Source organism: Macrotis lagotis, chromosome 2 (genome assembly GCF_037893015.1).
Source record: "Macrotis lagotis isolate mMagLag1 chromosome 2, bilby.v1.9.chrom.fasta, whole genome shotgun sequence".
Lineage (NCBI taxonomy): Eukaryota > Metazoa > Chordata > Mammalia > Peramelemorphia > Peramelidae > Macrotis > Macrotis lagotis.
This window is the reverse complement of record NC_133659.1, coordinates 59,314,987-59,337,055: the sequence shown is the minus strand read 5'-3', so window position 1 is coordinate 59,337,055 and position 22,069 is coordinate 59,314,987. Positions and strand designations below refer to the sequence as shown.

General features: G+C 38.8%; 1 protein-coding gene across 4 annotated transcripts in view; it reads left to right on the top strand.

Annotated features, from left to right (window-relative positions):
- ILDR2 (immunoglobulin like domain containing receptor 2) overlaps positions 1 to 18,969 on the top strand; it is a 99,589-nt gene extending 80,620 nt beyond the window's left edge. For 3 of the 4 annotated variants that reach the window (XM_074221902.1, XM_074221900.1, XM_074221901.1), the window contains 4 exons: positions 4,721 to 4,834; positions 7,454 to 7,670; positions 9,006 to 9,693; positions 11,459 to 18,969. In XM_074221902.1, coding sequence (XP_074078003.1) covers positions 4,721 to 4,834; positions 7,454 to 7,670; positions 9,006 to 9,693; positions 11,459 to 11,494 — 1,055 coding nt within the window. In that variant the 3' untranslated portion in view covers positions 11,495 to 18,969. Of the gene's footprint in view, positions 1 to 4,720; positions 4,835 to 7,453; positions 7,671 to 9,005; positions 10,191 to 11,458 lie in introns of those variants that run through there. The other variant, XM_074221899.1, reaches the window with a different exon arrangement.
- Positions 18,970 to 22,069: the final 3,100 nt, after the last annotated feature.

Below are 22,069 nucleotides of genomic sequence, written 5' to 3'. Positions count from 1 at the left end.
AAATAGTGTCCAGAATAAAATCGATTGATTATCCCTCTGAATTTGCCCTGGGCAGACCACAGCTGAAAGATTGTGTGTAAACTTTAGGGCCCCTTATTTAAGGAAAAATATTGACAAACTGGACCATGTCCAGAGGATGGTATTACATTATAAAAGGACTAGAGAAAAGAATCAGAGGATCATAGACCTGGAACTGTAAGGGATTTCAGAAGCTGTCTGGTCAGAGCATCAGTAAACATTTACTTAGTGTTTACCATATATTATATTGCTGTTATTTTTCAGTTATGTCTGACTTTCCATGATTCTGTTTGGAATTTTGTGGGCAGAGATACCAACAGGGTGAAATAATTTGCCCAAGATCACACAACTATAAAGTATCTGAGGCCAGATTTGAACTCAGGAAGATGAATCTTCCTGACTCCAGTACTGGCACCCTATCCACTATGCCATCTAGCTATCCCACTACATCCTAACCAAGTACTAAGAGCTGGGAATAAAAATAAAAAAGGCAAAAGATAATCCCTGCCCTCAAGGAGCTCACAGTCCATTGAGAGTTACAACATGCAAACAATTGTGTACAAAGAGGGTTATTTACAAGGTTAAATTGTAGATAATCAATCCAGCCAGCATTAAGGGAGAACAAGAAAGGTTTCTTGCAGAAGTCAAGTCTTACCCCCTCATTTCATAGATGAGGAAATTGAGGAGTGAACATGTTAGCTATCTTCAAGTAGACATGGGACTACCATTAATCTTCTTTTGTTTGGATCAGAATTGAGGCAGAACTAAGAACAATAGGTTAAAATAGGAAAGAGGCAGATTTCACACAGTGGATGGAGCACTGGGCCTGGAGCCGAGTTCAAATTCAGCTTCAGACACTTAGTAGTTGCACAACCTTGGGTATCAAGTCACTTAACCTTTATTTGCCTCAGTTTCCTTAACAGAAAAAATGGGAATAATAACACCTTCCTCCTAGGACAGTTGTGAGGATCAAATGAGGCAATATTTATAAAATACTCAACACAGTTCCTGACCATAATAGATAGTATATAAATGTTAGTTATTATTATTATTATTTATTGTTATTATTCTCAACAATTAGATCTATTCAAAAGGTGAATGAACTACTTTAAGAGTTAATGAATTCCCCTCCCTTCCAATGGAGGTCTTCAAGCAGAGTCTGGAAGACCACTTTTGGGGGATATCAGTTTTAGTGGATGGCATCAGAAGTCCCTATTCTTGAGATTTTGTGCTTTTGTAAACAATTAAAGGTGCCCCCCAAACTAGAATGGCCAACTTTAGAAAGTAGTGAGTCTTTTCTGGAGGTTTCCTAGTAAAGATTGGAAGACTTTATGTTAGAGATTTTGAAGAAGATTCCTCTTGGATGACATGATATTTGAGATCCCTTTTCATTCATGCTTCTTTGTAAGATCCTACAAAAATTAACCACTTTAGCCAATAACTATTGTTTAAAACACCATTAAGATGATATTAATTCATTCACTAAACATTTGTTGAGCATCTGCTACTTTCAGGGCATTGTGTTATAAGCTTTATAAAATAACAGAGATGATTTTAGCACAATCTCAGTCTTCATGGATTGACAATTTGGTAGGGAAAGTAAGACACATTTATATAAACTGTAATGCAAATTAGAATGTGATTATATTCCATAAAATAGGTATAAACAAATTTCTCCTGGAATTCACAGGAGAGGAAAATTGTTGTCAGTTGGAGGTATCAGGAAAAGTCTTTATAGAAGAGGTAGCACTAGAACTCACCCTAATATATATAGTTCAGTTATTTCTTCTATATTTTGAGTTACAGGGAGCTCAGAGCGATGGTGTCATTTATCCCTTCTGCATTTCCATAAGCTACATTGAGGACAGGGTATATAATTCATCCCATTTTGTAGATTTAGAAATTTGGATTCAGAGAAACCATTATCTGAGTACAGTCACCCAGTGACTCATTGGTAGAATGGAAAATGGATGACTGTTCTCCTGATCCCCAGCCCCATGCTTTATCCAATAGACCAAGCTGCTTCAGAAGAGACACGGCATTTTCGTAGGATAATTGCATTTTAATTGAACTGTCTGTACTACTCTGCAAACGCCTCTGCAGACATGGGAGAGTGAGTGCTTGATAAATAAAACCATTATTGCTAATAATTTCCTCCATGTAAGGATTTTAGAGTTAACCTTCAAGAGAAGGTGTCGCTAAAAAATATGAGCTGAGAATCACTGATTTAAAAAAAACAACCTCAATCCTACAATTTGAAATGAATGTGCAAGAGATGCCCAGCATGTTTTTCATATAATCTGTGCACCTGCAAATGTGTGTGTGGGTGTCTTTCACTGTCTTTGGTGCTTGTTCTGTGATTAGAGTACTGCAAAATGTAAAATTCTCATCTGTGATGTAAATAGAGCTTGTGTGTGTGTGGCAGGGGGAGTGGGGGTCTTTGCCCACAATCAGGGCAGTATGACCTACCTCTTATTAGATTTTGGAAAATCAGACCAGTGAGTAGAAAGTAGGCCTTTTTCTAGAAGCACACACAATGCCTTTCATTACTATTTGCCACTTTTTGAATCAGTTCCATTCAGAGTTGGGTCTTAACTTTCTATCCAGTATTAAAAGAATAGGTGGCAACCTTCACCCAGGCAATGGAAAGGGCATTGACTATGAATGATGATGATGATGATGATGATGTTAATGCTAAAATAATAGCTAACATTTATAAATAGTATTCAACATGTGACAGACACTTTGTCAAGCATTTTATAATTATTATCTCATCTGATGCTCACAACAACCCTGAGAAATAAGTGCCATGGTTATCCTCCTGTTACAGTTGAGGAAACTGAGACAAACAGGGGTCAAGTGACTCGCCCAGAGCTAGGAAGTATCTGTGGCCAGATGTAAACTCAGATCTTCTTGACTCCAAGCCCAGCATTCTATCCATTATAGCACCTGAGCTGCCCCTCTAGAGACCCTAGGTTCAAATCTCTTTGCTGGTTTCTATCAGTGTGACCTTTGACATGTAATTTTATCTCCTTGGGCTTTGAAATGTTTATCTGTAAAATGGAGGAGGGATGAAAATGGATGAGATGGCCTCGGAGGTCCCTTCCAGCTCTGGGTTGCTGAGCCTATGATCCCATGAATTGGAGTGCTTGCTATCTTTAAGTCTTCTAAGGGCATTTATGTAGAAGATGAGTAGATTTATTCCATTTGGCCCAAGGGGCAGTGGCACCATAGGGATGGAAGATGCCAAAAGGAAGATTTAGGCTTGATTTAAGGAAAACCTTCCCTAACAACAAGTCCTCCAGAAGCAGAATAGGCTTGTCTTGGGTAATTTATTGTCCCTGGAGATCATTGAGTAAAGTCTGGATATTCACTTGCCATCTGTGCTGTAGAGGAGATTTTTTTTCAGGGATGGGCTGTTCTAAATCACCTCAATGGTCTCTTCTCAGTGCTAAATCCTGTATTCTGTAACATGCTCCAGTGAAGGGGTAGACAACCCACGGCACTGGCCTTGTTGGTACTCAATCACTCCCAGCTATTAAGAATTCTTGATTTTTCTCTCTGTTTTCTCCTTGTCTCGCCCTCATTCTTTTTACATTTTTCCTTCCCTCTCCCTCCCAATCACTTTGTCTCTCCTTTTACTCATAATCTATGCTTTGGGATTTCTAGGGAGCATTGCTTAGCCCCACTAGTGACCAGAGGTGATTGACCTCCTTACTAGTGGGTCCTCTAATGAACAGAGAAAACTCAGTCCCAACTTCTTCATCCCTGATACTCTGTGGGACCTGGGTGAGTTACTTAATGTTTCTTACTTCTTTTCATAAAAGAGGAATCATAATATCATCAGTTTGATATCAGAGAGAGGTAGTGGCCTCTTACCTGAAGATTTTAAAGCAGAGATTGGGTGACCACTTGGACAGGAATGCTTTGTCCCCAATCCCTCTTCATTCTAGAACCTTCCCTCCGTAAATTATTTCTCATTTATTACTTGCTTTAACTATAGTTGTTTAGACATTATCTCATCCATCAGATTTTAAACTCCTTGAGAACAATAATTGGGGCAGCTAGGTGGTACAGTGGATAGAGCACTGGTCCAGGAATCAGGAGGACCTTAGTTCAGATCTGGCCTCAGACACTTAATAATGGCCTAGCTGTGTGATCTTGGGCAAGTCACTTAACCTCATTGCCTTGCCAAAAAAAAAAAAAAAGATGCTGGGAACAGCAATTGGCTTTTATCTTTTTTTATATATCTTCCATGCTTAAATATAGGGCCAGATATATAGCAGGTGCTTAATAAATGTTTGTTGATTGATAGAAAACATTCTTAATTAAGTACTGGTTGGAATGGATGGCCTCTGTGGTGTCTTCATTTTTCTCCCCCTTCCCTCTCTTGTCTTGAAATAGACTATAAGGGGCAACTAGGTAGCACAATGAATAGAGCACCAGCCCCAGAGTCAAGGAGGACCTTAAATCTAGCTTCAGACACTTAATAATTGCCTAGCTGTGTGACCTTGGGCAAGTCACTTAACCCCATTGCCTTAAATAAATAAAATTTTAAAAAAGAAATAGAATATAAGGATAGACAGGGACTGTTCTTCATTTCTATCTTTGTATTGCATTGCATTGTGTCTCGTTCATTGTGGATGCTTAATAAATACAACCCAGTTGTAGTATTCCTTACTGTTCTTTCTTCTCTTGGCAGTTCGCAAAGGTTACCGGATCCAAGCTGATAAAGAACGAGATTCCATGAAAGTTCTGTATTACGTTGAGAAGGAACTGGCTCAGTTTGATCCAGCCAGAAGGATGAGAGAAAGATGTGAGTAATATGTCTTTTGTGAAAGAGTTAGGACACCAAGTTGGGACCTCTGAGAGGTAGCCCACTAACCCCAGGTGGCACAAGAATTTGCCAAGGTAAGAAATGACAGGAGAGGCAGCAGCTGGTGCCACAGCCTTGAAAAAATTCACCTTGAATGGGCACATGGAAAGAGCAGGAGGCTTTTGATATGGTGGGTAAGCAAATCTCTTGTAACCACGTGATGCCACATTTGTTATCCAGATCATTAGCTACACTAGGGCTATCAAAACACTTTAAAGATGGAACTTAAAAAAAAAAAGATAATTTATCAAAAACACCCTAACCCTTAAAATATTTTTAAAAGAGCTTCTGAAGATGCAGAGACTGAATCCTGTGATTCATTGACTCAAAAGACCTTGATAGGTCAAAAGACCTAGCAGCATTTCTCCCTATAGGAGGTATTTGAGAGAAAGACCTAACTACCCGACCACTTTGGCAGGCAAAGGTCTAACATCATCCTAAACAGCCAAGTTCTGGGAGATTTAAGGGACTAAAGGAGGGTAGAAAAGGAGAGGGCTGCCACTCTTGTTGGAAGGATTTTTTAATTAAAGAGCCTCTTGATGGCTAGCCCCAGCCCTGAGCTCATTCGCAGACTTGTGGCCTGTATGGCTGATGAAGAGGATTCTTTGGGACAGATCTTCCTAACCATCTATCATTAGTGTCTGCATGGAGCAGGTCTGACATGTGAGGGCCAGTTCTTGAAAGCCTGTAAGAATTGGGCTCTTATTCCTCTTTCTCCCTTCCCCAAGTTGATAACAGGCTTGGTGGAGATTCTGTCATAATTAGGGGGTTGCACAGAGCTCTCCAATCTAAAACTATCCTGTCTGAGGAGTATTCACTGCTGTATCCTCCCACTGCCTCTCCTATAAAAAGACAATCTCCAGATTGTAATGTTAGACATGCAGATGTCGCTGCATTTGATGGACTTGATGTATGTTCTTTGAGGATGGGTCTGTATTAGGGCCCATGGAAAGACCTGGGAGAAGGGGAAGGGCTGGGAAAGGGGATTGGTGACCTAGCTAAAGAAGGAGTATCAAAGGCTGACAAAATGCTACCAGTCTATCACTGGAAAATTATTTATTTATTAAGTGCTACATTATGCTAAGTGATACCAAGACAGGCTCCAAGATGAACTGTAGCTCTGAGTGACCAGCCTAGTAACTAAATTCCCAAAGGATTGGTCACCAGGAAATTTTTTATCATTATTATTATTATTAAAAATTATTATTTACTTTAGCAGCTTTTGCTAAAATATAGAAAGATTTTAATCTTCCTGAGTGGTCTAACTCCACCAAGGAAGGTGGTTCCTTTAAGTAAAGAACTTGCAATGACTGGAGGAGAAAGTGAGGATGACTACTTTTCACACTCCCACAATATGCTTATGATGCCATTGGTCCCCTGAGAAGATGAACAACAACCCAGCAACAGCATAAAGCCAGATAGTTTACAACTTAGGGCTGCCTTCCAGGGTGCTCTAGGCCCACCCTCCTTATACATCAGCATCCTTTTTCAAATTTTTCTTTTTTCCTTGTTTTCCATAGCAGAACCCAAAGGATGCTGGGTGAGAGGCAAGCAATTAAAAAAAGGGAGAGAGAGAAGCCAAAAGTCCCCATTATCCATCTTGATTCTGATCAGGAATTGGAAGTATTTAAGATTAATTCCAATTTATGCAGATGTAGCAGATGGTTTATTATTTGAACTTTTTTTTTAAATGAATGTTCAGGTTATGTTCAGTGCAACTCAACTAACATGATCCATTCTAGTCTCCATGTTCAGACTCTGCTCAGAGGTCCTTCTATAGGTAGTCCCTCAGTCTGCTTTGGGGCTGGAGGGAAAGGGCCTTCTTCAGTCACTGAGTCCTCCAGTACTGGGGTGCTTAGGATTGGGGGACCACAGGCTGCCAGATTCATCAGGGTTATCTGCCTCTAATTGGGAGAATTGGGGCAAGGTCTACACAGGGAGAGATGTCATTTTACTGCTAAAAAAGAACTTCCAGGTGGGGAAATTCCTTCTACAAATGCCAGATCAGCACCTTCTCTGCAAATTACCATCTTAAGGAATCATGTAGAGTACCGAGAGAATAAATGACTTATCTAAGGTCACACAATCAATTTGTGTCAGAAGTAGAACTTGTATCCACCTGGTTCAGATGGCTGTGAGACCTACTCTCCATCCATTTTTGCCACAGTGCCTCTTGTGGATCTATCTCAAGAGACTGGATAAGAAACAAGATTGCTATTAGAGCCCTTGGCTTCTCTCTCTCCCTACATGTCGCCTCTTAGCCAGTATCCTTTGTATTCTGTGAGTTTTGTTCATCAGTGTTGAATTCAAAGCCAAGTATTCACCTATCCAAAAGCAAAGCTTCCAAAGAGAGGAAGTGTCATTTTTTGAGAGCTGGTAAACCTTCATTTGCAACTAATCCCTGCTATTGCAGCATCCATAACCAGAACTAGCTTTGGTCAGTAACCCAACCTGGATTAGAGCCTAGAGGCCCCCAGCTAGTTGTTGTCACATTGCCTTTGGCTTTGAGAAATGGTGGAATGTTTTGTGGGTTTTAAAGGTTTTTTTTTTTTCTTGCAGATAATAACACCATTTCTGAACTCAGCTCCTTGCATGAAGAAAATGGAAATTTCTGTCAATCTTACCGCCAAATGCGGAGGAAGCCACTCCCTTCTCTCGGGAACATGGAGAGTGATACAGACTATTGGACAGGTGTAATGGGAAACGGTGGTGGGTCAGGACATGGGCCCCCAACCTCTAATTATACCAAAGAGGATCGAGACAGCTTCAGGCACAGGTATAGAAAATACTTTATTCAAAAGGACAATTAGTTTAGGCAAAGGGAGAGATGATGTGTGATACAAAATGTAAAGAAAGATGGACCTGACAACTGTCATTTTTGGGTTTCCCATTCTATATTACCATGGCAGAGCTTTCTTCTCTCCTCCTGTTATATTTTTTCATCAATTCTTCTGATAGACCATGTGATTTCCATCAGCATAATGGAAAGTAAGGAGAACAGAGTTCAAATCTCAATGTTCCTATGGACCATCTATAAATGTGAGCAAATTTCCCCCTTGAAATCTATGACATTTCAAGATATCATAGAAAAATGATTTCTTCAGCCTTGAATTTCTCAAGCTACTCTCCTCTTCTTAATTCCCCTCATCATTTTATTTTTAGTATAATTAGTTATGGTGGCAGCTAGGTGGCACAGTGGATAGAGCACTGGCCCTGGAACCAGAAGGATCTGAGTTCAAATGTGACCTAACTGTATAACCTTGGGCAAGAAACTTAACCCCATTGCCTTGCCAAAAAAGAAAAAAGTATAGTTATTTATGTACATGCCCCATCCCCCATTCAGTTGAAACTTCCTTAAGGCCAAGCAATTTGTTTTATTTTCTTTTTTGTTGCCTCAGTACATAACTCAGCCCATGTACATAGTTAGAATTGAATCAATAATTGTAGAATTCTTGACCTATATTTCTTTGGTGACTAAAACAAATATTACTTGGGTTTCTCCATTCCATAGATAACTTTAAACAATGAAACATTTTTAAATGCCATATGCAAGAATTATTTTGTTAGTTAAAGCATTAATCAGTTCCCATTTTAATTTGAATCATGCCAAGCCCTTATGAATCTTCATGCACATGCTTTCTCATCCATCTCATTTATTTTCTCACATAGCCTCTAAAACCATCCCAACTATTCTGCAATGTAAGTAACACTTTCTCTACACTGTCTTCTTACTGTGCAAGAAGCACAGTATATATTTCCATCCTTGGCTAATTAAACTTTGCAAAGAAACTCTGTTCAGCTCAATATTTCCAAAGCTCCCCTGTCTCTATATCCTTGGGGCGGGGGGGAAGAAATATTGCAAAGCTTGCTGGAGAAGTAATGAGGTAAATGATTAAATGAGAACATTACAACTCTGTATAAATATAATCTAGTATTAATGTTGTTTAACATTATTGATGTTAGATGTTGCTTCTTAACATATATCCTAGTCATGAGTATAGATCATAGTATTGGAAGGAAAAACTGGAAAGTACCAGGCCAGCTATAATATCTTGTAATAGTAAATGTATCTTGATTAGTTATGGTTGACTGATGGCTTCTTTGCTTACAGCCAGCAACGGTCAAAGTCAGAGATGTTGTCACGGAAGAATTTTGCCATGGGGATACCAGCTGTCTCCATGGATGAGTTGGCTGCCTTTGCAGACTCCTACAGTCAGCGGTCCCACCGAGGCGAGGGCAATAGCCAAGAACCTCGTGGGGGGAGCCGCTTTGAGAGATCAGAGTCACGGGCACATGGTGGGCTATATCATGACAGTTCTCTAGAAGAATATTATAGCAAGAGGAGCCGGAGCCGGGAACCCCTAACAGACTCAGATCGGGGTTGGTCTTATAGCCCACCCCGAAGACGGGCTAATGAAGATAAACACCTACCTCGGCTGGTGAGCCGAACCCCAGGTGTTGGACAGAAGTATGACCATACCTATTTGAGCAGTGTACTAGAGAGGAAGTCCCGGGGTGAGGGCAGCAGTGGTGGTGGGAGCCTTGAGACCCCATCAAAGCTGAGTTCCCAGCCACTCCAACAGAGTGGGAGCTACTATGCCTGGTCACCCCCAACAACCTACAAAGCAGGGGGTGGACAGCAACAATCATCACAGCCAGATGAAGAGGATGAGATGGAAGATACCTTACCACCCTACAGTGAACTGGAGCTGACCCGGGGCCCTTCCTATAGGGGCCGAGATTCCTTATATCATAGCAACTCAGAAAAGAAGAGGAAAAAGGAGCTGCCCAAGAAAACTGTGAGACCGCGTCTGGTGGTCCTGATCCAAGTGGGATGAGAAGGGAACCATCAGGCAGGGGACATTACATCTGAAGGGCAGGGGTTTGGCACAAAGCTCATAGTGGAATGTAAAGAGCTTTTTAAGGGGGGTGGGTTCCAGGATTGAAGGGTACTAATCATGTGAGTTTGGAGGAATTGATGGAGGGAGATCATATTTTTAAAAGGATCTCTATGCAAAGATAAAGTATGAACTGGGGTTCTTGGTGATGTATAGGAAATTTTAAGGAAAGCAGATAGTGGTGAGAAGCAATTCTGGGTGGTTAATAAAGAGGGTATAAGTTAATTCACAATCAAATTTTGAAATCATTAATTGGAAGAATAATACACTGTTCTTCAAAAACCCTAGAAAAATGCTTACAAATATCATAGGAGGTGATGGTTTAAGATTTTATAGGGAAGGAGTGGCTAGGTGGCGTAGTGGATAAAGCACCAGCCTTGGAGTCAGGAGTACCTGGGTTCAAATCTGGTCTCAGACACTTAAATAATTACCTAGCTGTGTGGCCTTGGGCAGGCCACTTAACCCCATTTGCCTTGCAAAAATCTAAAAAAAAAAAAGATTTTATAGGGAAATGATTCCTATATTTTAAGAACTATCTTTTTTGCAATCTTCCCAATAAGATTAGTGTAGGAAATGAGCAAATAAATGGAAAAGCTGCTACCATCATCACCATCAACAACAACAACAAAATAAAAATGTAGTTTTTTATGATTTTTTGTTTTGTTTTTCATCTAGAGCAAGGTTCTTGATCTTTGTTGTATCGTGGAGAGTTGAGAGTCTGATGAAAGCTATGGACTCCTCAGAATAATGTCTGTAAAGGCACAAAATAAAATACGTAAGATTACTAAGGAAACTGATTTTATTAAAATATCATTAATATATATTAAAGTTTGTGGACTTAAGGTTAAAAAAAATCTTGCTCTCTAAAGGAATTAGTTGTTCAACTATTAGTAGCGTATTATTATGTTGCTTTGGGTTAATTTTCTGGTTAATTTTGTAGGAATTAGTTTGTGGTAAGTCACCTCTACTTGTTTTTTCACCTGGTACTTCTTATAACCAGTGGCAAGATGGGACAGAAATGGAGGTGGGAGCTGCATAGGTTAGTCTATAGCTAAGAAGCAGAGGTCTTCTCTTTAGGAAACTAAGAGATGTAAGAAGAATGACCCTGGGTCCAACAGCTGAGTTTCACTGACCTAGGATATGATTAACAATCTTCTTATAAAGAAGAACTGTTCTGGGTGCTTTTCAGTTTAGGAGGGCTGGGGGCCAGCATGGAAATCTAGTCCTCGGGTCAAACATTAAACATTTATTTTGTTGTTGTTCAGTTATTTCAGTCCATTAAACTCTTTGGAGTTTTCTCTCTCTCTCTCTCTCTCTCTCTCTCTCTCTCTCTCTCTCTCTCTCTCTCTCTCTCTCTCTCTCTTTTTTTTTGCAAGGCAAATGGGGTAAGTGGCTTGCCCAAGGCCACACAGCTAGGTAATTATCAAGTGTCTGAGGCTGGATTTGAACTCAGGTACTCCTGATTCCAGGGCTGGTGCTCCACCTAACAGCCCCTGGAATTTTCTTGAAAGAGATACTGGGTGGTTTGCCATTTTCTAGCTCATTTTATAGATGACAAAACTAGGGCAAACGGAGTTAAGTGACTGTTAAGTTTTATTTAAGGAATCGTTAACTTTTTTAACTCATCTGTGGTTTAACTTTGTCCCTCTCTTCTTTCTCTCCTCAGAATGACTTTCCAACTAGGATGTCCCTTGTGGTCTGATACTTGTTTTCAAGTCATCTCTTTGGATGACTAGAAACCAGGAGGTGATTAGAGGGACAAAAATCTGACCCAAGACCCAGCAGGTCATCAGATATGGAAGATTTGCCAGTTACCAGCTTTATCTTGAGGAAACTCATCCCAAACCATTGTGTCCATTGAATAAGCTCTTCAAGAAACTGCACAGAAAACCAACTAGGATTGGGGCTGTTCCCCATTTTTTTCACCAACCTTGTTGCTCTGCTTTGCAGAACCAGGACTAGAATGCTATTTTCAATTATAAACAAAGCTAGCTCACGACCTCTTATCACCTGATATTACCTCTATCTATTGAACTCTTTCCACATTGCCAACACCCCTTCAGAATCCTTTTTTGATACATTTGGACAAGAACAAGAAAGGGGATTCTTTCCTTACCTTAGGGGGAGGTCTTCAGCTAGCATTTGAACATGGCCCTAAAGCAAAAAGAAAAAAAATACCCCTGCTCTCGTAACCATCTCCGGAGATCACTTGACATATTTGCTGAAAGTCTTAGTAATGGTGCCATGCTGGGCAACAGGATGGCAGTTTGCTATTCCGAGTGATGATTCTTTAGTGACTGAAGCAAAAAAAAATATGAAGATAACACACTTCCTGAAAAAGTTATAAGAGTTTATGAAACAAAGGAAAACAGTACGGCATAGTGATCAAAGAGCTGGCTTCAAAAGCCAAGAAGACCTGGGTCCAAGCCCTGCCTCCTACACATACTGACTCTTAACTCTGGGCACATCCCTTAGCTTCTCAGCATTCCAGGCAGCTCTCCAAGCCTATATATTACAGAGAAAAGGTGACCTGCAATGGTAGGGGGAGTTTTTCACCTCCATACCAGTGAAATAGGTCCAAGATCACTCCTTTTGGGACACGTGTAACATTTAACAATATGAACTGTGTTTTTTCCTTTATGCTGCTCACTTGAACATGCAAGTCAACTTGACTTGGGCTAATAAAGGGCTTTCACTCCCTCTTCCCTTAGCTGGGTGGCATAATCTAAGAGAACTGTGCCTCTGTCAGTGAGGCCTTCTTGGCCATGAATTCTTTTGCCATTCCCTTTCTGCTAACTCTAAGTCAGCACAGGATGGTGAAAGATAGTCCTTGGCAAAGCAAGCTAATTCTCTGAATTAGAAATTTCTTAGTGTTCTGTGATTAGTAGACACTCAGTAAATATTGAGTGAATGACTGAATGAATGAATACTGCTTTCTTAGCAAGAGAGGATCTCTTCCTCTCATACCTGAAAGAGCAAGTTTAATAAGTCTCAGTCTTGTATATCTTCTGATGTAAGGGTTCCTTTCTTATTTCTCAGACCAGGATCCTACTTGTGGTGTTTACAGAGGAATGGCAATGGGAAAGGCCACTGCTTGTTCACTATGGAAACTGATCTTAGCATATCATTTGAGGTTCTTCCAGCTACCTTCATCACTCCTCCATCACTCCTTGATCCTTCATTCGTATATGATGGGCTGGACTCTATATAACCTGACCCATGTGATTTGGAGAGATTCTCAGTTGAGGCATGGGAAGGCACGATAACTCCTAAAATTACCTTTTCTATACAGGAGAATATCTAGTCTGATTTCCTAGCCCTATAACCACACATCTCATGCCTCTTTTTAGTAGTGGACATCATATAACCACTAGTCAATTAGACAAAGTACAACTGTTCAGAGCACCCATCAACCCTGCCCCATTGGTAGATTGGTCCATGCTTGGGTTGAAATCTTTAGAAAGGACAATCATACTTGATCTTGAAATCTCTATCCATTACCCTTTACTATCAGAAAGAATCTCATTTCCCACCCCAAGAGCTGTGGGCTTTACTTCTACTGAGTCTCTTCTTATAAATCTACTTGGGCTTTTTACAGAGCCACCAGCACCAAGGACATGTACAGGAAAGTATGAAAATGTTCCATTGGTCTCCAAAGTATTTTATAGCAGTTCTCAAAATTGGTATTGTAGGTGTTGAAATACTACTAGGTTCATTTTGGAGAGGTGGGAAAATAGGCCCTACACATCATAGATGAAGTGAGGGTTTGGACCATATCCATCCTCAGGGTTGGCTTCCCAAAGTACCACAAAATTGCTCTGCCCCTCGCAGCAGAACAGGGCAGGGTGCTTACAACAGCTCCCATTATTACCATTTCTGAGAGATGGTAATAACAAGATCAAATCATAATGCTGGTGCTTGCCTACTCCTCTTCCTCATAGTCTAACTTGTTCATATCATTGACCTATTCAAATGAAAAAGATGAAGTACTATTTGTCATCTTCTATGTAGTTTACTATTCCTGGACAACCACAGCTTCAGGTTCTAGCTTGCTTGGGTCCTGATAAAGCTGAAAGCTTGGGCCCTGATGAAGCTAGGAGTTACAGTGTTTATTATCTCTTTAAAGTGAGCACCATGTCAAGCTTCACACAGATCAAAGAAAAACATAGCACCGGCTACAGAGACCAAAAAAATGATGTATTTATTAGCAGATGGTATGTTTGATTCTTATAAAAAAGGCAAAGAGAAAGAGGAAGAGAACTATTATAATTGGAATTCTCTATTTCAAAAGACTGTAAGCTACATAAAAACAATAAGATAATAAATTGATGATTCAAGCATTTTTAAGCTCCTGCTATGCGTGGGTCAGGCCTTGTGTTGTTTACCCCAGGGATAAAAATACAAAGAATGAAGCAAACCTCACTCTAAGAAAAAAATTATTCTCATGACAAGATAATTTACGAAATAAAATGGGTAAGAATGACTGTAATCTTATTTATAGGGGCTCAATAATCATCTATATTTTCCAATAACAAACATGAAAGAAAATGTTCTTCCTTGACTACACTTAGGCTCCAGGCTTCTAGGAGGGTTTCACTAAATGAGACAAAATAAAGCCAAGTTTGGCCAGGCAACATTAAATACACCTGACTTCCCTTTGAGATCCCTCCCATTCCTCCAGTGCCTTCATTTTGAAGCATCCAGTGCCCTAGGTTAGCCCTGGTCAGGAAAGTCAATCAAGATATTAGAAACTGAATGTGGGTCCCAGTTCAGAAATCTTTTCACTTAAAAAGATTTCAAGAGAAATAGCTCTTGATAAATTAATTTCTAATTATAAAATTCCATCCTAATATTGGAGACTTTTTTTTTTCATAAAGAGTTCCCAATGATCTCAAAATCATCTCATATTTGCTACAGAGTAGCCTGGCCAATCAATTAGGTATTCAAAGAGTGCCTTCTGGCTGTCTAGCAATGTTCAATCGAGAAGGAGATGTGTCTGCCTCTACTCATGAGCAACTAACAATCCAGCTAGCTCAACCAGACAAGCATATGAAATAATCAATTCGAAGATAATATATGAAATAGTATAACACTAGTTATGGATGAAAGTTTCCAAATAAGTTTATAAGGTGTCAAAGAACTTAACATGTTTTTAAGCTAAAAGTTTTTTCTTTTTATTCGTCTGAATATGGGCTTTCTTTGCCCAGTCTTCCTTATAAACAAAAGCAATAATACCTGTTCAACAAAATCTTAATTTAGAAAATAGGTAAATGAGAAATGATTATGTCCCAGAAGGATTTTCACTTTACAAAAGAATAAACTGAAGTTTTGTTTAATGCAATGCCACCTTCCTATATATGACATATAAAATATGATTTATTTGCATGTAACAACACTAACTTAGGAAAAAGTAGACATCAGCTCTAGTCTTTGCCACAAACTCTATGACCTTGTGAAAGTCACTGAGCATCTCTGAGCTTGAATTTCCTCATACATAAAATGAAGTTGAATTACAGGATCATTAAAATATTTTCCATCTCTAACATTCTAGGGTTCTATGAATATAGCTATCATACAAAGTGAAATACACCCACACAATAGGAACAAGATGTGTTATCATTCTTTCCCTTGGTGCATTGGCTAGGAATCCTATAACATTTCTTTAGACCTTTTATTTCTTTGCTTTAGGGACTTCAATGAATTATAGAGAGTCATCCCATATGTTCCCTAACATTAAGAAGTATTTGAACTATATTCACTATGTCCATAACCTGGCCTGGATAAAACATTGAGGGTCTTATCACTTCAAAGTAAGTCATGGCCTTCTAAAATAAGTAAAAGAAAGAGCTTCAGAACTGGCCCAAGAGGAAATAGTGAAATTTCCAACTTCTTTTCTCTAGTCCTACACCTTTCCCTCTCTACCCTATAATTCTCTTTCTTACCCTCAAAATATCTCATTCCATATTTCTGTGAAAACTCAGTCTCATGAAAGGATCTGATATCAGTCATCGTGCACTAAAGGAAATTTGAGAGATTTTGAATCAGATAATGAAGGCTGGACACAGCCATTAATTAGATTATGACCTTGAGTAATCTGTTAGTTTCTCTGGGCTGCTAGCTAATTTTATCATTTATATATATAAAATGGGTGATAATATCTATAATGGGTGATAATATCTTCCCTTGCTTCCTTCATGGATTGTTATGAAGATAATATGAGATAATGGGCTTTAGAATGATAAAATATTACATCATAACATGGTATTTAAATCAATGGTCACCTCCCAATATTTTTTACTTTTGTCTTTTTTTCCTTTTTCCTCTGTTAAAGGAGCTCCAGACTTAAATGGGTAAAATCAAACAGAGTCCTCCCAGCATCCCTGAAATTGCATTTTATTGCTAATGGGTGGCCCATGAGGCTCAGTACATGCTGTAGCACTGCAGGCTTTAGTAAGCCAGGTTCAGATTTTCCAGAATTCAATCTTGAGTTCATTCTAAGACTGGGTCATAGTCTAAGGAGGGCTTAGCTTGGCAGAGTTTGGAGGATTGACATAGGCTTAGCTAGATAGGCCTTTGATTCATGAGACTCTGCCTCCTTGAGTGACTCATGGCTGAGTCATTGAAGGGAGGGAGGATGACGGGTCTGAGCCTCAAGAGGTGCCCACACATCCTAGGACAAAAATGTTATAGGCTCATTAGAAAGGCAGTGGCATTTTCCATGACTTGGTGGTACTAGTCAGTTGTCTTGGCCCAACTCAGAGTAGAAATCTAAATTCTACCTTTGAAAAGTCCTCTAATACTGCTAATACAGCAAACCTACAGGTTTTGCATTTCACTAACAGAGGAAGTAGAATAGATAGATACATGCACAGATACATGATACACAGATACATACACATACAGAGCTCTATAGATAGACATGGATGGATGATATATAGATATGCATATAGATATAGATAGATATAATGTATTGAATGAATAGATAGAAATTGATGAATGGATACATGCCTAGATGGATGGATAAATACATAGATTCATACATACATGGATGCAAGGATGGATACACACACATAGATGGATGCATAGATAATAAATCACATAGTACTCATTACATGCCAGTTACTGTACTAAGTTCTGAGGATATAAATATAATCAAGCAAATCAATCCCTACCTCCAAGTAGCTTCCATTCTAGTGGGAAATTCTTAACTCCTTGGGGGTAATGTTTTACCTTCTGAGGTCTAGGACTGAAGCTACTAAGGGCCTCTGCATTTTGTGTACGAGGATTGTTCTCTGGTTCTGCAGTTCTCTGGCTCAGAGTTAAGCCATGCTGAATTAACTCTACCCAATGTTGGATTGGAAGCAGTCAGATGGTACAAAGGAGAGAATGCTAGAAACAAGAGTCAGGAAGAGGAGTTCAAATCCAGCCTCAGACACTGACTAGCTGTGTGACCTTGAGATATCATTTAACTTCTCTAACTTTTCTTATTTATAAAATGGGAATAATAATAGAATTTCCTTCCCAGGATTCTTTTGAGGATAATATAAAGTGTTCTACAAATCTTAAAAATCTATATAAATTCTAGATGTCAGATTATTTAATCACACATGTAGAAAAGGTCATGCTAAAGCAGGACAACTTTCCCAAATCAGGACAATATCAGGCTGAGTTTAAAATAGATGATACCATTGTTGTCCTCTTATTTAATAATAACTCACATTTAGACTGTACTTTTCTTCAGTATTTTTCTCTTTAAAAAAGCCTGAGAGGAGGTAGCTCACATATTATTACCGCCATGTTACAGATGAGAAAACTGAGGCTTAGAAAGATGAATTGTCCAAGGCCAAATAGCAAGCAGGTATGGCAGCCAGGATTTGGCTGCAGGCCTATCTTCAAGTCCAGTGCTCTTGATTTTTTACCATGCTGCTTCTATTACCTTTCAAATAATTTGGAGCAATCTAATTTAGCCATCAATTGCTAACCTATAAAGTAGGTAGGAATAACTAGTAAATTTATGGTCATTTTATAAATGGGAAAACTGAAGTAGAAACTAAATGGCTTGACTAAACTCTGGCAAAGACAAAGAATCTGGGCCATTCTATCAATTATTTCTCTAGGTAATATCAGTAAAAGTTAAAACAGTGCATTGATCAAGCCTCAGAATTTTATCTCCAAATGACCTGTGTTGAATGACAAAGAGGTTGACTCCTTGATATCTGGGGAGGGAGTCTGCCACCTGAAAACTTCAAGAGAATCTGGCCACAACACTTATCTGTCTCGTCCCTAACTGGAGAATTTTCTGAAGAGAGGAGGGCATGTTAGCATCAGTCCCCAGGAACCTATATTCTTCAATTCACAGAGCAGTGATCTGTTGTGACTATGTCAAATCAAAGAACAAAAATTACAGGTAATTTTCTCATCTTCTTCATGCTATTCTGGGCAGAACTTAGTCACACCAGGGACAGATAGAGAAGAGGCCATGGGCTTAGGGGATGGCAAAAAAAAGACTTTTTTTTTTCACCCAAGCAGTCAAGAAAATCTTTGCTTAATCAACACTTTAAGGACAGAAGTGGAAGTGAACAGGAGAAGCTTTTATTATACACCTTGTCAAAATTAAAATTGCAAGAAGCCTTGAGGAGCTGGTGACATTTTTTAATAAGCTCTGGAAGTCAAATGTAAAATACAAACCCATTAAGAATTGACATTCAGGTCACTCATGAGCCAGAAGAAAGATAATGATCCACTAACAGTGGTGTGTTTTTCAGTTGTCAAGGCCTTCGTTCACAGAGGTCACATGGAGTCTGATGACCTCATCAGTCTTCAGAGCACTACATCTGAAGCTAGATGAATTATAGTTTAGTTAATCAGGGGCCATACAGTAGGCCCCAACAGGCCAGACTTTGCTGAAAAAAGAGATTACCACACATTGGCCACAGGTTAATATAACTTCTTTTGGAAGATGAAGAAAAGGAGTCAGTGGGACTGAACATTCAATTTACTTTCCCAAGAGCCAAATCCTTGCCATTGTCCCAGGATCAGTCTTGCATCTTGGCACCCACTCTTCCACAGATGATATGAAAATAGGGTACTTCAGGTGGTTTTTTTGAATAGCCGTTAAAGCCTTTAAACCTTTAATTTCCAGGTAGGACAGTGAATAGAGAGCTCTGGATCCAGAGTTAGGCAGATCTTAAGTTCAGATTACCCTGGGTAAATCACTTAACCTCTGTCTGCCTCAGTTTCTTTATCTGTAAAATGAGGATATAATAGCATCAACCTTCTAGGATTTATTGTGAGGATCAAAAGAAATGATATTCCCTGGAAGGTTCATGCTATTATGTCAATTTTACACTTGAAGAAACTGAGGCAAACAGAACTTACATAACTTGCCCATGGTTACATAGCTATTCATTTTGAATTTATCTTGCATTTAATTTTCCCTGAATGTTGTTTATTCCCTCAGATATAAAAGTAAGATTTTTGAGGGTAAGGGGAAAAAAGAGATAATATTGATAAAGTCCAATATAAATTCTAGCTGCTATTATTATTAATAATAATATTGTTGTTGAAATGACTAGATAAGTTATCTCTAAGATCCATTCTATGGCTCTGAGTCAGACTGTTTCTTTGTCATTCATTAAGTCAAACATACTCATGAAATATTCTGGTGTAAGAAGTGAGAAATAATTTTACCTCAAAAAGTTGTATTTACATGAGTTATTCCAGAGCACATTTGGCAAGAGTTCTGAAGCAGCTCACTGCACAAACTTTAGAATGCTATCTTGAAAAACATACTGTGCAAACCTCAGATTTCAATGAGTCCAGGAAATCTGGGAAAGGGCTCTTGGGTGAAATTTCTGGCAGGTACCTCCTTTACTGGTTACATTTAAGTATTCTTAGAGGGAAGTAAAGAATTTGGAAATGAAGGGAGAGAAGAAAGAGAAGGAAATACTGTTAAGATCTTAGTTCAAAAACAAAAATAAAAGATATTATGAGAGTTTAGGGATAAAGACTAAGCATATCGATTCTATGTGGGGGAACCTGTTCTTGGTTGGAATGGAATAACTTTCTCCCAGTTCTTAATCTTAGCTTTAAGAAGTAACTTCAATAGGGGCAGCTAGGTGGCACAGTGGATAGAGCACTGGCCCTGGAGTCAGGAAGATCTGAGTTCAAATGCGACCTCAGACACTTAATAATTACCTAGCTGTATGGCCTTGGGCAAGCCACTTAACCCCATTGCCTTGCAAAAAAATAAAAATAAAAAAAGAAGTAACTTCAATAATAATAAAGGTTCTAGACCCCAGATCTTTAGAGTTTTCTAAACGATTGCATTTTATGGAAAATGGAATGGGGGGGGATGCAGTAAATTTGGGTGGAGGGGAAACCATTCAGGTGCCTGACTGTTCCACTAATGCACCTAACCATCATATTTGTTATTTTTGCTACATCCTTGATGTAAAAAAAAAATGTCGCATCAATGTTGCTTATGAAACAATGTGATAATTATTCTGAAACATTCATGGTGAATTTGGTTGAATTGTCTTAAAATCTTGGAATAAAGCATAATTTGATCTATATCCATTAGCTGAGAGATATCCCATTCAGTCAATCAAAAACCATTTATTGGGGGCAGCTAGGTGGCACAGTGGATAGAGCACTGGCCTTGCAGTCAGGAGTACCTGAGTTCAAATGTGGCCTCAGACATTTAAAATTACCTAGTTGTGTGGCCTTGGGCAAGCCACTTAACCCCATTGCCTAGCAAAAATCTTTAAAAAAAATTTTTTTTGAGTTCAGATCCTACCTAGATACTTATTGAGTTACCCCCAGCAAGTCACTTATCTTCTGTCTGCCTTAGTTTCCTCAAAGGTAAAATGAGATAATGGTATCATCTATCACCTGGGGTTGTCCTGAAGCTCAAATGAAATGATATTTGAAAAACACTTTACAAACTTTAAAGTGCAATATAAATATTAGCTATTTTGTTGTTGTTGTTGTTGCTATAGGTTTTAAACTGCCCTAAGAACATGCGATATAAATAAGAAAACACATTCTCATCTCAAGAAGATGTGAAGAAAAATAAAGGAATATGATCTGGGTTTCCAAAGTTTGTCTATTATGATCTCCAACACATATGGAGTTGTAAACTCAGATATAAGGGGGGTAGACTCTTTTCGCTGATGGTCTAAGCTTGTTTGGAACCAAGTTCTTGAACACACAAAACCAAAGGGGTTCTTTGGTTCTTCAGAGAATTAAAATCAGAAAGGACATTTTTAAAAGCCCGGACATAGGAAATTTCTGCCTTATTTTATTAAGATGGGTCCAAACAGATACATATTTTGGAGCAGAGCAGAAAAGAACTCCAGGACCATCTCTTTGCAATGACATGTCACATGTCACACCTCTGGGATGTCCTGTGTCCACTTCCTTGTTTCTGTTTGAAATGATATTCATTCTAAGAAAAGTGATGGAGCTCAAGCATAAACCCAGACTCTTCTAGAGTTCCAGATATCCTTCTGGCTCCCTGCCAAATCTGCCTTTTCCTGCTGAAACTGCTCTTTCTAATTTACTATAGAATTGAAGGCAAGAATATCCTTCGGCACCTCAAGTAAGGACTCCAAATAGAATCTTCAGCTTCATCAAGACCAGAAAATACCAAAAAATAAAGTACTTTGAAAAAGTCCAGCCCCAGAGATATCTCTCTAGTTTTTCAGTCAATGGGAATATTTGTTCTCTTTTCAAATTGTGGTATCTCATAATTCTAATAGTTCAATTCTAATACTGTTATGGACATTTTACATAAACCTTTAAGGTTTGCCTTAGTTTGTTTGCTCCTTTCAGCAAATCTGAGGGAAAATGAGATTCTGAAAAAAGAAAAATGAAATATATCAGTAAGGAGTTTCAGTCAGTAATCACCTCCCTGGGTATTTGGTAATTAATCCTTTTTTTCTTTAACAGTAAAGAAAAAGTCTTTTTTTCCACCTATGAAAAGATTTTCAGCTATCCCCATTTGACAAATGAAAATACTGAGGCTTAGGGAAATTAAGTGACTTGTCCAGGGTCGGTGACAGGACTCTTGTGATCCAATTCCAAATATTTTCCCCTCCAACATACTATCACTCGTTAAATGACTATTATGTGAAAGGAATTAGAGATTCTAGACACTGATGATAAAAAGATGGGGGGGGAATGGCAAAACCTACTTTCAGGTAGCTTACAATCTAATAGAGGTATAAGATTTGTACAAATAACTATAATAAAAATATAATAAAATTAAATACCA